Source organism: Manihot esculenta, chromosome 2 (genome assembly GCF_001659605.2).
Source record: "Manihot esculenta cultivar AM560-2 chromosome 2, M.esculenta_v8, whole genome shotgun sequence".
Taxonomy (NCBI): domain Eukaryota; kingdom Viridiplantae; phylum Streptophyta; class Magnoliopsida; order Malpighiales; family Euphorbiaceae; genus Manihot; species Manihot esculenta.
The window spans coordinates 35,353,747-35,372,113 of record NC_035162.2 but is presented as its reverse complement, the minus strand read 5'-3'; the positions used below and the strand labels follow the sequence as shown (position 1 = coordinate 35,372,113).

Sequence of the window (18,367 nt, the reverse complement as noted above, 5' to 3'; positions counted from 1 at the left end):
ATTTCACAATTATTTTTAGTATAATTGATTAAAAAATAAAAAATAAATTTACTATTATTTAATATTTTAATTTAATTAAATTTTTGTTTAAATCTAACTATAAAATATGATAAATTTATTAGTTGTAATTTTTATAATCTATAAATTAAATTAATTTTATTTTTAGATTAAAATAACCTATTTTAATATCATATTAATTCTATTATTATCATTCTATATATTAATTTTTATCTTTATATATTTTTATATATAAATACACAAATACCAATTATTTTATATGATATTTCTATTTTATAATTTGAGTATTCTAAAGTGAGCCGTAAATTACAATGAAAATTTCATCTAAAGTGAAAATATATTAGGAGTTATGAATCCTACAAGAGAAATAAGTTTATATATCACTACAAAATTAAAAAGAAAAAAGTTGTATATTGTTATGAAATCAACGAGAATGTTTGATTTTTTAAATTATTTAAATATGTAATATTATATTTTTTATTAAATTATTTTTTTATTTATATTTTTTAAATTTTTATCATTATAAATGAATTTATTATGTATAAGTAATAAATTAAAAATTAATTGAATTATTTTTTATTATTTTTTATATATAAAATTATAGTTTTAATATTTTATTATAAAATAAAATTATAAAATATACATTATCCTAAATACGTATAAAAATAATTATTAAGAACTTAGTGTTATTAGAAAATAATGAAACGGGCGAGTTATTTATTATTGTCAGGCTTATTTTCAGAATGATAATACGTATTTTTTTATTAATTTTCTCAAAATTTATAAATAAAATTTACTAATTTATAAAGATTTTCTTAATTACAAATTACTTGTTGAATAAAATAAGTATAAAATTAATTTTTCTTAATAACATGTATTTATATATATATATAATATATCTTATGTATTTTATTTTATTTATTTTTATAAATTAATTCATTTTTTTTCTTTTTAAATTATTTTTAATGATATTATTGTTTTAATTAATAATCTATAGTAAAGTGAGAATAACGAAAATAATGCCAATTTCTAAACTATCCTTAAATTTTAATAATTACTAATCGTTCAGAATATAAAATTTTTGTTATTTTAAAAGTTTAATTTATTTGAAGATTGATTTTTATTTAAATTGAAATTATATTTTTATCTACAATTTAATTTAAATTATTTATATAATTTTAAATTTTATATAAATTTAAAGTCTTTGTCCTGTTTATATTTAAATTCAATTTTAAAAAATTTCATTATATAATTAAAATAAAATTTATAAAAAAAGCTAAAATTATTAAATTTTTTCTAAAAAAATATTATTTTAAAATTCACTAAAAATATGATTTAGTAATAATAAATCTATTACTAATGCATATTAAATTACAATCAATAAAATTTAATTGTAATTATTCCGTTAATAAGAACTTTAAAAAATAAAAATTTATATAAATTTTAAATTTGTAAATAAATGCAATTGTTTAATATTATTATAATTAATATTAAATAAAATTTTAAATTATTTTAATAATAATTCTAATTATATAAAAACTCTATCATAATTTATAATTTAAAATTTAAATAATCTTATCGTCTAAATCTAATAAGTAATAGTAATTAATTTAAATTGTTTTATCTATTAGAATAAAATCAACAAAATTATATATATATATATATATATATATATATATATATATAATTTAAAAATGAAATAATTAAATTATTTAAATCAATTATGATAATTTAAATTATTACAATAAAATTAATTTTAGTTAAAAATTAATATAAATTTACCATTGAGAATTAAAAAAATTTAAAACTATTATTCATATATTTAAATTCTAATTTTATTATATTTTTATATAAAATTATATAAAAAATAAGTTATGTAAAAATTAAAATTCTATTATTTATAAAATAAATTATTTGTAACGAATATAAAGTCAGATAAAAACTATTCCAATCTAAATATATATAAAAAAGAAAAACTTTAACACATTATCAAAATTCAAATCTCACTTATTCTGTCCAAATGCAAGGCCAGAGATTTTCCATATAACAATGGTTCGTGATCTCAAACAAGCTGAGATCTTTCTTTTTCTTTTGTTTGTTTGTTTGTTTTTTTTTTTTACATTTGCTATTGAACTATAAAGATAATTTCGCATTAATATTTAAAAATTCATAATTTTTTTAGACTCTCATTTTTTGTCTATTTTTTCCTTTTAAGTTTTTTTTTTCTACAAATAGAAAGAGCTAAAAGTTGGAGGTTGATCATGCCGTTGAATAGGCACCTCGCATTTTGTTGGTTAGGGCTATAATTGAACCGAGGCGAATCGAGTTTTAATAAGTTCAGATTTAATTAGAAAATAATTTTAAAAATTCGAGTTCGAACTCGAACTCGACTCGAGTTTTATTTATAAACTCGAACTTGATTAATAAAATAAATATTAAAATCGAGATCGGTTCGAGTTCAATTCGTAATAAACTTGTTTATCAAGTTAACAAGTCAACTCAAACTCCATTCAAAAAGTTTAAATTTGAACTCATTTATACTCGAATTTGAGCTCGATTATATTATAAATAAGTTCAATATAATTCAAATTTATTTAAATTATAAATAAATTTAAATTATAAAATTATTAAAATACTTTTAAATTAAAATTTTTTAATTAATTAAAATTTCTAGAATTCAAAACTAATGAGAAAAAAAGTAGAAAGATTGTCATTTTATAGAGAAGTCACGATTCCCTATATCCCTTTAATTTTCGATGTGGGATAAGTGTTAACAAACAAATTTGTTCGCGAGTCTGTTTACGAGCTTGTTCACGAATCTGTTCATGAGTCAATTCGCGAGTCTAAACGAGCCGAATAATGCTAAGGTCAAGTTCGACTCGTTTATCAAACGAGCCTAAAATGTGGGCTCGAGCTCAGCTCATTTAGAAAACGAGCCGAGTCTGATCGAGTTTTTATTGAGGCGAATCTCGAATAGCTCACGAACAGTTTGGTTCGTTTACGGCCCTATTGTTGGTTACCTCTTCACTTATAGGAAAATTGGTCAATTTGAACTGTCAAATTTTAATGAAAGTTTGGTTTCATCTTTATATAAAATTTTATTTTAATTAGTCCTTTTAGCTTGAGTTACTTTTTCTAAATTATATATATATATAATAAAACTCGTCTCTCTTACTTTGAAAGTTAAACTTTATATATCATTAAACGACGTTCTTGATAATCAATATCCCTAATTTCTTTTCTTTCATCTCTCTTATTCCCATTTGCTTCTGGATCTACTATGCCACATTTATCAAACTCACGTAGATGGAAGTACATCATCCCTAATTCTCAAACTCCAGGAATTAGTTTCAGTACAGCTAATCAAAGATTCATGATACGAAAAGCTCTTAACTCGTAAAGCCAAACCTTTCATTATCTATACCAGGATTCTTCTACATATACAAACCCAAATTCGAAACCCATCTCGTCCCTCCTTCCCAAGTACCATTTCAATAAGAGAAGTGCCAAGAAAAAACCCCAATTTGAATCCATTTTTTAAAATATAATAATAAGAGAAGTGCCAAGAAATATTCTACATATTTTCTTAACGTCTCGTTCTTTTTTTGCACGATCGTTTTCATATATTTAGCTTTTCTTCCCACTGCTAGACTGGCTATGTATCTCTTAATGAAAGTGTTTGTCAGGTCCATACAAGTTCTTATGCTTTCTACTTCCAAATTATTAAATCATATCTTTTCAACTCTTGTGAAAAAGGTTGGGAAGACCTTATAAAGTAAAAAATCCAAAAGAGCCTGGACCTCCATGAGAATCTTGTAATTGATAACATAATCTCTAGGGTTCCGCCATCAAGAGCATCATAAATTTCTTGGGTTGAAAATGGAGTTGATATTTTCAATCCCACGCCTACTTCCTGCTTTATTTGAAGCTTTTGTAGCAATTGCCTTTTACACCGTTCTAAATTTTGGTCTACTTCATCCTCTTCAAGTTTCATTTCCATATGCTTTCCTCTTCTCTAAGCATGATTCTGTAGTCTTCATTTGCTATCCACTTTGGGTTTGGGTCTAAGGTGAATCCTTCACTTATGTCAATGTTTCTCTCAATCATATCCCTGACCATGCGATTACGCGATTTGGCTGGTATAGTGCTAGCTCTCACTCCTTAGGGGTCATCCTTTCCATCTTAGGGGATTCGGATTCACGGTTCGTGTTCATGAAGATACGAATTTGACGCGAACATGATTGAGAATCGACACAAACACGATATAATTAATGAATCGTATAAAAAATCTAAATATTAACACAACTCTTTTATTATTCGTATTACACGGCATGACACGATTAATTTAATTGTGTTGAGCTAACGCGATATGACACGACTCATTTAACACGATTTGACAAGAATAAATCTATTAACACAATTTGACACAAAAAAATTTATTAACACGATTTGACTCGATTTAATATATTTGACATGACTCAATATTACTTATTTAATACATTTTGATACAAATTCAATATTTTTAGTATTTTAAAATAGTATATTATATGAAATTTATATATTTATTTTCAACATTCACAAATTTAGTAACATATTAAATATAAAACTTAATTATTTAGTGGATAAATTATATTTTTGTCCCTGAGTTTTAACAAAATTAACGGATTAGTTCTTCAGTTTTTAAAATCGAACACTCAAATCCTTATATAATAGATCTGTCCAACAATATAGTATTTCTATCTATTTTTCTGTAAGTTCAAAGGTCTTTGATGGTCAAACTTATGAAAATGACATTTTTATTTCTAAAATACACTTCATTCACCACTCTACTGCCTACATAAAGAAAAAATTTGATAAATATCAATATATCTCTTCCTTTTTCCTTCTTCCTTCTTTTTTCTTTTTTGTTTTGTTTCTTCTTCAAATGATTCTAACAAGTGAAGGAGAGATGTCTGAGTTGCCCAAGATTAAGGAATAGTTGGTAAAAGTGAAGAATGAGGTTAAAAAATTAAAGGATGATTAGAAAATTATTTTTGAGAAGCTTGGAAAGGTTGTAATGTAATTTAGGGCATTTAAAATCTTTATTTGTAATTTTTATATTTTTATTGGTGGTGGTAGGAGCAAAAATGGTCTAGTTGTACGAAAGATTTGAATGAATATAATTTAAAGTTTGTTAATGGTCGCCATTTTAATTAAAGTTTTTAAATTTGATATATTCTACATATGATTGATGAAGTTTTAATCTGGAGTGTTCTAATGTATAAAAATGAAAGGGCTTAAGTATTTATAAAAACTTGAATGTTATAATCTGAACTGCATTTGATGTCATGAGTTATATAATCAGAGACTTAGGTGTTTTATAAATGATTAATGAAGTTGAAAGAGTTTATAATTAGTTGAATTTCATAATTTGATCTGCATTTAAGGAAAGATTTTTTACATCTAAAGATAATATTGGGGCAACAAAGTCATTTCCTTATGACTTAACGGTAGTTTATTTTGAAATGGAATAAAAAGACTACATTGTTAAACAGTTATATTATATAAAGATTTAAGTATTCAATTTTAAAAATCGAAGGACCAATCCATTAATTTTTTTTAAAATTTAGGGATGAAACTATAATTTATCCTTATTTAATATTAAAGGGAGTTTAATATTTAATAAATTAATATTTTAACAAAAAATTTTTAAGACAATGTAATATTATATAAATACATATATTAAATAAATTTTTAATAAAAAAAGAAAGAATTTATAAAAAAATTATTCTAACCAATAACAGCGTAGTTCTCTTTAGGTCATGCAATTAATCTAATCTCTATAATATCATTTGGTTTCATTGTCGGGAATCCATTGAACTTTACTTGTTTTTTATTAAAACCGATCTCTTATTACTTTTTCTTCTAAAAAAGAAATTTTCTCTCTAATCTCTCAAAATGGTCGGAATTGTACATATCATTATGGGAGGGTTTGATAAGGGTAAAGTGAAAAATAAGCGCATGGTAAAGGATGTACGGTCTGTCCATCAGGAACTATAAACCAAGTAAGAGGTAAGATTTGATCCTTTTGACAAGTCAGTCGGATTTTTTCAGAACGACCCATTGGTCATTAAGATCCTCCTTGTAATACCCGGCTAGACTCCGGTATCGGAATTCCTACCGTCCGGTGGAATCTCGGATGTCGGAAGCCTCTAGTAGGGTAGAATCATGTTTTCATAAAATATTTTAAGGTATTTCATGGTTTTAAGTAAAATGGAAATGAGTTTTTGCATGAAAACAACCTTGAAGGAAAACTCAGGTTCGGCCGCCGAACCTCAAGTTCGGCCGCCGAACATGCATGCCTTCGGGAGCGCCTTTAGGCCCCCGAAAGCATAAGTGAGGAAAGTCCAGGTTCGGCCGCCGAACCTCAAGTTCGGCCGCCGAACATGGCATGCATGCGGAGGCACGTTCGGCCCCCGAACGTGGCCTGGCCAGCCACTATAAAAGGGTCCCTTAGCCGAAAATGGGCGAGTTTTTTCCCCATTTCCGGCCAAGGTGAGCTCTCCGCCGCCCCCCACCGATCTTGAGTTCTTTCCTTCCCATCTTACTCGATTTTCATGAGTTTTTACTTGGTTTTGAAGATTTTCAAGCTTTGAGCAAAGTTTTGGAGCTTTGAGGTTCAAGAACTCAAAACCTCCCACCTCCGAGTTTAGGACGTCTCTCCCTCGATCTACAAGAGGTAAGAGCCGATCTTAAGCTCATTTTATGTTTAAAGTAGGTTTTATGCAAAATCTATGGGGTAGAATGCATGTTTAGCTCATAGTTAGGTTTATGGGTTTTATATGTGTTTTTGAGCAATGTGAGTTGCTTGTGTGTTGTAGTTGGGGTTTTTGATGGTTTGATGCCCCTAGGAGCTTGTATGTTTGCTTGTGAATGCTTGGGAATGTTGTAGAATAGGTTTATGCATGATTGGTTAGTTTTGGAGGCATAAATGCATAAGGGAGCCAAGTTTCTGCCCTTTGGCAGAAACCAGGTTCGGCAGCCGAAGGGACTTTCGGCCGCCGAACATGGCTGGGGAGGCAGGCCTTTCGGCTGCCGAAGTTGCCCCCGAAAAGAGACTTTCGTCTCTGTCTAGGACTTTCGGCCGCCGAAGGTGCCGCCGAACATGCATGAGTTTCGCCTCTGTCTGGGAGTTTCGGCCGCCGAAGGTGCCGCCGAACCTGCCTGACTTTCGGCTCTGGAGGGACTTTCGGCCGCCGAACCTGCCGCCGAAAGTGCCCTGTCCAGCCCTTTCTTGCATGTTTTTCTATGTTTATTCCATGCTGTTTTAGGGGGTTTTGGGGGATAGTTTAGAATTATGTTCATGTATGTTTGGTCCCTCATTTGAGTCCACCTGTGTAGGTTCGGACCCGAGGAACCGAGGACCCCAGCAGTGAGTCTGTTGCCCCAGTGTCTGGTCAGAGCTATCCAGAGGTGAGTGGAATAACTTATTATGTTTTAAAGCAAAGAATGAACTTTTAGCATGTTTCACGCATCATGAATGCCATGTGATGAATTAGGTTGCGTGCATTAGAATTCACGAATATGTTGCATTGCATATTTTTATGTTGATGTGGATGAATGTTGGATGATCCATAGCCCTCGATCTATGATATGACGATGTGATATGTACGGTACGGAAAGTAAGACCAGTGGGACCCATTCTACATTCGCTGGCACTATGTAAGAGAAAGACCAGGACCCATTCTACGTTCTGGCACAGTTGGACACTGTTATGTTATGATATGTAAGGGAAAGACCAGGACCCATTCTACATTCTGGCACAGTTGGACCATGTAGAGTGCTATTGGTGACAAGTTCATCCTTGATGTGATTAGCTGTGATGTGATGCATTCCATGATCGATATGATTTAAATGTTTTTATTATTCTGCTCACTGGGCTCTAGTAGCTCATTCCTCTCCCATTTCCCCCAGGTTTGCAGGTACAGGGTAGACCAAGAGGTTTACAAGAGTAATGACGTTTGGTTTATGTAATAGATAGTGTGGACATGATAAATGTATTAATGTTATGTAAAAGTATAGTTTCAGTCATGTAATGATATTGAGGATTAGATATTGTGCTTGACATTGTGTATGAGGAATCCCTTTTATTACATGATCAAAAATGTTTTATAATGTTCATGAAAGCCAACTCATCTCATGTTGTATCGCCCGTTGGGGCATTGATGAGATCCCACAGAGGGATCATGATTATGATCATGACTATGTACATGTATGTTCAGGTTGAGTTGGATGATGGAAGGAAAAGTTTTTAAATTTTTATGTATATTGTTGATCATGTATGGGATTAAATAGGTTTTCAGGATGAATGTCAGGCTTGCTACGGGTCTTGGCGGCCTTAAGCCGACCCGGATCCTAGCGCCGGTAGCGGTCCGATTTTCGGGTCGTTACACTCCTAAACCGCTACGAGTTAAGGCAGGTGCTTGTAGATACAGGTAGCTCTGTTAATCTTCTCATCTTAAATGTTTTTAACAAGTTAGACTTAGATAAAAATAACCTTGTTAGAGTTTTTTATTCTTTAGTGGGATTAAGAGACAAGACTATGGCAGTACTAAGTACCATCAACCTTCCCCTGATATTGAGTAATGAGAAATATAGGCGAGAGTTGTATACGGAGTTTGCGATGGTAGATATCCCATTTGTGTACAATGTGATACTCGGTCGTCTAGTTCTAAACTGCCACGATATCGTTATTAACATAGGTGCTATGTGTCTTAAGCTTCCAGCTCTAGAAGGAATAGTAATGGTCCGAGACAATCCGAGGTTAGCCCAAGAAGATTATGAACACCAAGTAAAAAGTCTTAAAAAAGCAACCATGCCCATCGACTTGCTAGAAAACCTGAAATCTCACGTAAACTAGAACCAATAGACCCTGTAGAGGAGATCCAAATAGGGAAGAAGCAAAAGGTACGGTTCGGCACTCCCCTAACCAGCAAAACAAGGGCTTATTTGGTAGAGTTGCTAAAGAGCCGAGTGTCAACTTTCGCTTGGTCCCCCAAAAGGATTTAATGGGTGTAGACCTGCCTCTTATCATCCACAAGCTATCTATTGATAAGAACGTCAATCCAGTCCAACAAAAGAAAAAAAAAGTTTACACTAGAAAGGTAGTAGGTAATCGAAGAGGAGGCTGGTAAGCTTTTGAGTGTAGGATTGATAAAGGAAGTACAGTATCCCACATGGCTGGCCAATACGGCCTTGGTGAAGAAGGCTAATGGAAAGTAAAGAATGTATATGGACTTCACTGATCTAAATAAAGTATGTCTAAAAGATCATTACCCATTGTTGACCATCAATAGATTAGTGGGCTCGACTTCAGTTCATGCGATGGTCTCTTTTCTTGATGCCATCTCAGAATACCACCAAATCGTGATGGATACCGAGGACACAGAGAAGATTGTATTCATAACAAACGAAGGAGGTTACTGCTACAAGGTAATGCTTTTTAGTTTAAAAAATGCAGAAGCCACGTATCAAAGTTTAGTGTTAGAACTCTTTAAAGACATGGTGGGATCAACCGTCAAAGTATACGTAGACGATATTGTGGTAGAAATTCGATCATTGGAAGAACACTCGGAGGATAACCAAAGGGTCTTTAATGTCCTGGACAAGGTAGGCAAGAAGTTGAACTTAGAAAAGTGGACATTCGGGATAAAGGTGGGGAAGTTTCTAGAATTTATCATCTCAGAAAGGGGCATAGAGGGGAATTTTGAGAAGATTAGTGTTATCCAAAATATGGAAGCACCCAAAACTATTAACAAAATATATAGGTTAAATGGGTGAATCACTGCCCTGGGCCGATTCATATCATGCTCAGCAAGAAGGTGTCTCTCATTCTTCAAAGTCTTAAAAGGTAAAGGTAAGTTTCAGTTAGAGGAAGAGTGTGCTGAGACATTTGAATATCTAAAAACCTTTTTATTATCTCTTCTATTGCTAAGCCTGACTGTCAAAGGCAAAATTTTATTTCTATATTTATTTGTGACGTAGAAAATAGTTTGTTCAATGCTCGTACGTGAAAACAGTGGGGAATAAAGCCCAGTATATTACGCTAGCCAAGATCTGAAAGGGGCAGAGTTGAATTACCTTCCTCTTGAAAAATTAGTGTTTGTAGTACTCATGTCAGCAACAAAGTTGTGACCATACTTCGAGTCACACACCATAGAAGTCAAAATTGATTATCCTCTGCGAAAGGTTTTGCACAGGATAGAGTTATCAGGGTGATTGTCCACGTGCATGGTAATTTTGTCGGCCTATGATATCAGGTATGTTTAAAGGAAGGCCATGAAAGCCCAAGTACTAGCTGACTTTATCGCGAAAATGACTCTATCATTAGAACCTTCATAATCTTCTGAAACGACCATAGAAGAATGGAAGGTTTGGGCAGATGGAGCTTGTAGGGCTTAAGGATTAGGAATCGGGATCCTTTTGTAGTCTCAAACTGGTATAAAGCTTCAGTATACGACAAAGCTCACTTTTAAAACTACCACCAACATAGCCGAGTACAAGGCAATAACAATGGTCTTGAGAATAGTCAAGGAGCTAGGTATACAAAAATCTATTGTTTTTAGTAACTCGCAATTGGTTATCAATCAGTGTCAAGGACAATTCAAAATTCAGGAATCGAACCTCGTCAGATATGAGGAAAAGGTTTAGACCTTAATGGAAAAGGTCAAAGATGGGCAATGAATCTACGAACTTCGCCAGGTAGTTAGAGGTAAGAATGAGGAGGCGGATCTTCTAGCCAAGATGGCGGCGATAGGTGAACAACATTTGACTCAACCATTCTAGTTCGAAGACTTACACACTCTGGTAACGGAGATGGAAGAATCTTTCCCCATAGAAGATGGCGACAACAAGTCCTTTTATTATGCTCTAGTTGCTTACATGTGGCACATCCAGTTGTCTTTGATTTGGTCCTTGCATTTGATGGAGCAGCTTCACCTTCTTCCCTCTTCCTTGCTTTTTTAGGCCTCCCAAGTAACCTTTTCAAAGGTGGTGGCATAATGCATTGAAACTTATTTTGTATACTGTAATTGGCTTGTGGCATTGAGTGAATAATCCCTTCATAAACCTTCAAATATATTGAAACATGAAAGTAATAATGGCAATAATCCTCAATATTTTCACGCTTGTATTCAATACACAAGTCTGCATGTTTGCAAGGCAATCCACTTATGTCCCACCCTTTGCAAGAACATTTTTTTTCCTTAAGCTTTACAGCAAGTTTCAAATTACCCTCACGGACCTCAAATTCATCATTTCTATATGACAATAACCTACAATATTTGCCTTACTTGATTATTGAATTAATTATCTTGCGAGCCTTAGGCGTGATGTTACCTTCCCATAAAGTCCCTTTAGCATATCTCTTCTAGAGTTTGACCATGCATTTTTCTCTAAATGCATCTAACAATTTCACAATTGGCAACCCTCTAATCTTTCCAATCCATGCATTAAATGATTCTATCATGTTATTGGTTTAAGTGCTCTGATTTTGTTTCTGGCCAAAACATGTGTCTACTCCATTGGCTCATGAGTACCTTCAATAACCAGTCAAATGGCTCCCCATCCTTAACCCTTTTAATCCTTTTCATTACCTCCCAGAACTCATATCTATGTGTGGCTCTAGAAGTATTCCAAAAATATTATTTTAGACCAAGTCCAAGATATTGCTTCTTAAAGTTGTTGAACATATGTCTAGCACAAAACCTATAGCATGTCTCAGGAAACCAATTATTGACGGTTTCAATAAGTCCCTATACAAGAAAAAGAAAAAAAGTATAAATCACATTATTTTGTTAGCAGATAAATGAAAGTATAAATAGTTTTGATAGTCATACATTTTGTTTATCACTCATAAATGTCAAAGGTGTTTCATCATCTTTTGGACTAATGCAGGTTTTCAAGCAATCAAAGAAAAAATCCCAACTTGCATCACACTCAATCTCCACAATTGCAATAGCTAAAGGAATAACACCTTTATCACCATAAAATGATATAGCTGATAGCAAAACACCTCTGGACCCTTCAAATGACAACCATCAACAACTATAAATAGTCTACATCTAGTTTTAAAGCCATCTATAATGGTTTAAAAGACAAAAACATCCTCTTAAATACTTTTGGATCATTATCTGAGAGCCTATCTCCAAATTGAAATTTGACAAAAGTTCTTGGATTATGCCTTTGTAGCTCCTTCACATATTGTTCTAAAATCTTATAATTATCATAGTGATTGCCTTCATTTTGCAATCTAGATCTTGCTTTAGCTCTGTATAAATTTCATTCAGTCACCTCAACTCCCCGTTCTTTTACAAGTTCATGACGCATTAAGTCATAAGACATATCACCATCTGCTGATAGGGCATCCATCAATTTACCTGCAACCCACTTAGAATTTGCATTTGCATTTCTATTATCCATTGCCTAATACATGTATGATCACTTGCTATTGTTTTAATCATAAAGGTTTTACCATTTGGTATCACTGATGCATATACTCTCCATGGACAACCAATAGTGGCACATATAGCTATAACCCTTTTCAAATTATTTTTTTTCCTTGTAATAAAATAACCCCCTTAATGGCATAATCTTGTAAAGCATTCCTAAAGGCAGAAGCATCAACAAAACATTAACTAATCATAAATTGGATCTCACCTTCACCATTATATGTAAATGGATTATTGTAAAATCCATACAAATGATCCTTCTGGTCTAGTGCATTGTCACCATCATCTGATGATGATGAATCTATTGAACCTTCTGACTCTAAGCTACTCAACCCATTATTACCCTTAGCAATATCCATTTCATCTAACTCAGCTTCTGAATCTACATGACTATCACTACTAGTCTTATATAATTCATCAATTCCAACAGTTTTCGTATAATCACTGCCATCAGAGGACTCAAATTGATATTCATTTTCACTCTCAATCATTTCTGATTCTGCAAATTTGCCCTTGCCATTCTTAGTATCTCTAGTTATTCCACTGCCACTAGTATCAGCAGAATCCAAATTGTTGCGACTACCCTTACCCCTGCCCTTGTTTAATTCTCTCCCTCTGCCTCTTACACTAAAACTGCCTCTCCCATTACCCTTGCCCCTAGCTAATTCCCTCCCTCTACCTTTTACACTTACACTGACTTTACTCTTACCCCTGCCCTTGTTTTCATTTTTACCACTACCTATGTTACAATTAGTGCCTCCATTCTCATCAACTAGTATTTCAGATTGAGCCATTAAGGATACCTCTATAAAGTCACTAGTAGGTGATTCAGATGTATTATTTTTGTGAACAGTTTGATCTCCATCATTTATATTAGGGAAATTTACTTTTTAGTCCCTGAGGTTTAACGTAATTAACACTTCTGTCCCTCTATTTTGGCGACCCAACATTTAAGTCCCTCACTTTCTCTTCCGTCCAAATTCGTAGTCCTTCCGTCCATTTAAACCGTTTGGTCAAAGAGTCAAAAGTGAGAGGTGATAATTTTTTCCAGAAATACCCTTCTCTTAATGTGAAATTCCTTTTTTTTTTTTTTTCTCTTTCATGCTTTCTCTCTCCAGTTGCAGAAGAAGAAGAAGAAGAAGAAGAAGAAGAAGAAGAAGAAGAAGAAGAAGAAGAAGAAGAAGAAGAAAGAAGAAGAAAAAGCTGCTGCAGAAAGAGTAGGAAGAAGAAGAAGAAGAAGAAGAAGAAGAAGAAGAAGAAGAAGCTGCTGTAGAAAGAGTAGGAAGAAGAAGAAGAAGAAGAAGAAGAAGAAAGAAGAAGAAGAAGAAGGAAGAAGAAAGAAGAAGAAGAAGAAGGAAGAAGAAAGAAGAAGAAGAAGAAGAAGAAAGAAGAAGAAGAAGAAGAAGTTGCAGAAAAAAGGAGGAAGAAGAAGAAGGAGGTTAATTTTGTCAATTCACGTGTCCCAAACGGCTATTTTGGACGGAAGGACTACGAAGTTGGACAGAAAAGAAAGTGAGGGACTTAAGTGTTGGATCGCCAAAATAGAGGGACAGAAGTGTTAATTACGTTAAACCTCAGGGACTACAAAGTAATTTTCCCTTTATATTACTTTCAGCTCCTAAATTGTTCATCTCCTAATATATTCTAAATTCATTTCTTTCCTCCATAAATACAAACTCATCATAAACAATCTTATTAATGAATTCATTTGCATCATTTTCAAAATTCCCTTCACTATCCTTAACTTCTAAAATAATATTTTCTTTCCCTTATAACTTTCACATTTTTCACTATTGCACTTTTCTTTCATCTCATATTGTTTTAACTAAAAGGGCTTGAAAGGTGGAGGTTCACTTTTCCTAACAGATTCAGTGTCCAAAGCAAATTTCAAGGGCCCATCAACAATGACAGAAAATGCATAATGTTTCTCATAGCAATTCATTTTTATCAAACGATTATCAACATACTTTTAAAACAATTTATTCACATCATCATCCCCTTGAACATGTATTCAACTAGAAATAATATCCATAAAGTTAGAGTTAATCCTAAATGCCTTATGGCAATCTGATAAAAGAGTAAAGTATGAGTACATATTTGGGTTAACATTTCGCATATTGATGATCTCTTCTCAAAGTGCAAGACCAATTCACACAAAGAAGCCACATTTCTTTCAAATAACAAAAAATAACATTAATAATAAAACACAAATCGTAAAACCTAACCCTAATCCCTAAATCATAAAAAAAAAACCAATACCTAATATTTACTATATTCGACTAAGTAATTCATATGTACATTACCTAAAATTGATCTTTATAAAATGAACGCTACAACTTTGTCGAATGAAGATGGGGTTTGACAGATCCAGATGGGTGAGAGAAATAGAGTTCCACCTTTTGTTTCTCGTACACTTCGAGAAATCAAATGGGTGAGCAGTTTAGAGCTAATTAGAGAATAATATTAATAATAGGTATTTTAGTCTTTTAACTAAAATTAACGGTGACTTAACTAAGAATCTAACGAGAGGGACTAATGGCATACTTTTTAAAAATCATAGTGACTAAATTGATGATTTTTTAAAACAGAGAGACGAAATATTATATTTCACTAAATTAGAGGGATTAAATTGCAGTTTTTCCTTCCTAATATATTCATAAACATATTATAATAACAATTTTGATACATCAATTCAATTTTAATTCAATTTAGTTCTATATAAAATCATATAAAAATGACCATTATTATCCAATCAATGCACGAATAGTCTTGGTTAAAAAAACCATGAGCATGCACAAGAGAAAAACCATTGCCTGCCCTTATGGCTACAAGTAAGCTAACCCCACAACCATCTATTATCCACAAGACTACATTCAAAGCACATTATCATTGTGATTGGACCTTGATAACTTCCAAGTTATCATTTACAATTTTGAGTATCTTACTTCTATAGCGAAACACGTGGTAGAAATTCACCCATTTAACTTGGTGAAGTCAGTAAATACTATCCGAGAAAAGAAACAAGTCCTTCGTTCTTCAGGAAATATGCAGCAAATGCAAGTAAAATTATGAGTAAAATGACCCATAAGCTTAATTCTCCTACGAAGGAAAATAATAATAGTAAGAAATGTGAAACAGTTTTCACGGCAGGCAAATAAAGGAATGTCCAACATGGTTTTTAATTTAAAAAGATTAAAGATTACATATGTGTATGTATATTATAAATATAATAATAAATAAAATTAGTTTCAACCCATTAAAATAATTAATTCAATAAATTAAAATAATCAGTCCGGTGTTTATACACGCACATCCTTTTCCAGTTCCACCCTTTAATAATCTGGGAGAATAAGTAGAGAAATTTAATTACAACGGTCAAATGGATGGTTACTAGCCAGATGTGCAGCTCAAGGCCGCATTCACAAACTTTAAGCACTATTATTCCCTCGTATGGCCAATTTTACGTTGACCTCTTGCGCAAATGCTTGGAATCCTCCAACTTACTCCGTGGAAGAGCCATTCATGCCAAGCTCTTCAAAATCCTTCTTCCTTCCGTGTACCTCCATAACCACCTTCTGAACTTTTATGCCAAATGTGGACGGCTAAACTATGCTCTCAAGCTGTTCGACCAAATGTGTGAGAGGAATGTCGTTTCCTGGTCCGCCATTATTTCTGGTTTTGTGCAACATGGTTGTTCCCACCAAGCTCTTTCTTTATTTTCCCGTATGCAGCATGATTCTATGGTAGCCCCCAACGAGTTTACAGTCGTTAGTGCGCTCCATGCTTGCTCCTTATCAGAGAATCCGATCCATTTGTACCAAATGTATGGGCTTATCGTTCGATTAGGATTTGAATCCAATGTGTTTGTGGTCAATGCATTTGTAACAGCTCTGATTCGGCATGGAAAGCTGTTAGAGGCTAAAGAAGTTTTTGAAGGGTGTCCAAATAAGGATACCGTGTCTTGGAATGCAATGATGTCCGGGTTCTTGAAGCATTCTTATTTCCAATTACCGAGTTTTTGGTATCAGATGATTTCTGAGGGCTTCAAGCCCGATCACTTCACTTTTGCTACCGTATTTACTGGATTGGCTTCTATTTTTGATCTCAGCATGGGTTTGCAAGTCCATGGACAGCTTGTAAAGAGTGGTCATGGTGCTGATATTTGTGTTGGAAACTCTTTGTGTGATATGTACATGAAGAACTGGAGGGTGTCTGATGGTTCCAAGGCTTTTCATGAAATGACTTGTGCAGATGTGCGCTCTTATACTCAGATGGCTGCTAATTATCTACACTGTGGGAATCCAGGCAAAGCACTTGAACTTCTTACTGAGATGCTGAAGATGGGTTTGATGCCCAACAAGTTCACTCTTGCCACCGCATTCAATGCTTGTGCGGACTTGCCTTCCTTGGAGGATGGGAAAAGGTTCCATGGCCTAAGAATCAAACTTGGTTCTCAGGTTGATATCTGTGTGGATAATGCTTTACTTGATATGTATGCAAAATCTGGATGCATGGATGAATCATGGGTTGTTTTTAATTCAATGCCTAATCGATCTGTTGTTTCATGGACAGCCATGATTATGGGTTGTGCACAAAATGGTCAAGCTAGAGAAGCTCTGGAGTTTTTTGATGATATGAGAATGGAAGGTGTAGAACCAAATCATATCACCTTCATTTGTGTGCTTTATGCATGTAGCCAAGGAGGGTTTATTGATGAAGGGCGGAAATATTTCTCCTCCATGGCTAAGGACCATAGAATCTCCCCAGGAGAAGATCACTATGCGTGTATGGTGAATCTACTCGGCCGTGCTGGGCATATTAGGGAAGCTGAGGAATTGATCTTAAGAATGCCATTTAAACCAGGTGTGCTTGTTTGGCAGACATTACTCGGTGCTTGTGAGCTTCATGGGGAGATGGAAATTGGAAAGAGAGCAGCAAAGCGTGCAATTGATTTGGATGGAATTGACCCTTCAAGTTATGTTTTGTTGTCTAACATGTTTGCTGGTCTGAAGAATTGGGAAAGTGTGAGGATGTTGAGAAAACTAATGGAGAATAGGGATGTGAAGAAGGTGCCTGGATCCAGTTGGATTGAAGTAGAAAATGTTTGCTCTGTTAATCCAGCTTGATGGCACTTTCTATTTCCTTTTTTTTTGTTTGGGATATATACTAAAATTTCCCTTAACTAATTATTTAAAAAGAAAAGAAAAAAAATGATTTATTAATACTTAACTAGTGAAAGATTAGCTTATCATAGATTTGGGCTTATCAGAAAATGGGTTATATCCAAAGTTATATGTGGACTTAACACTAATGGACCTTGTAGTCTAATCAAATCAAAAGTTCATGTAGCGCGTGCAGAATGGGAAAAATTCTACTACGGTTTTGAAACACTGAATTTTTGTGTCTTTTTTTTTTTTGGGTCTAAGAGAAAATAGATATATTAATAAGAAGAAGAGAAAATAGACATATTAATAAGAAGGCCATGGCCATACGCGAGTACAAGTGCACTCAAGGAAAATAAAAGGCTTCAAAATCAAAAAAAAAAAAAAAAAAACACTACAAGCTAAAACAAAATGTGCCTATAGACATAGCCCAAAAACAACAAGCAGCTTAGCTCTGGCAAAGAAAAAACCTAAACTTGCAGGAGAAAGAGATATTTAGAGATGCCGCCACTACTGGAGAGAACCGTTGAAAAGAGGCTATGAGATGCTGAAAAAACTAAACTGAACCATTGAAGCACAAGCAAATCCCAGCTGGAGTTTTTCCAAAAAGCCATATGAGCTATTGAAGCCAACACTAGAGCCGTTCCGTTCTGGTTTCATTTTCGATTTTAATTTTAATACGGTTCCTATTGAACTAAA

At 33.2% G+C, this 18,367-nt stretch overlaps 1 protein-coding gene across 1 annotated transcript; it reads left to right on the top strand.

Annotated features, from left to right (window-relative positions):
- The first annotated feature begins 15,804 nt into the window (after positions 1-15,804).
- LOC110608563 (pentatricopeptide repeat-containing protein At4g33170) lies at positions 15,805-17,688 on the top strand. Its single transcript, XM_021747823.2, has one exon. The coding sequence runs from the start codon at positions 15,890-15,892 to the stop codon at positions 17,630-17,632; it is 1,743 nt and encodes a 580-aa protein (XP_021603515.1). The 5' UTR covers positions 15,805-15,889; the 3' UTR covers positions 17,633-17,688.
- Positions 17,689-18,367: the final 679 nt, after the last annotated feature.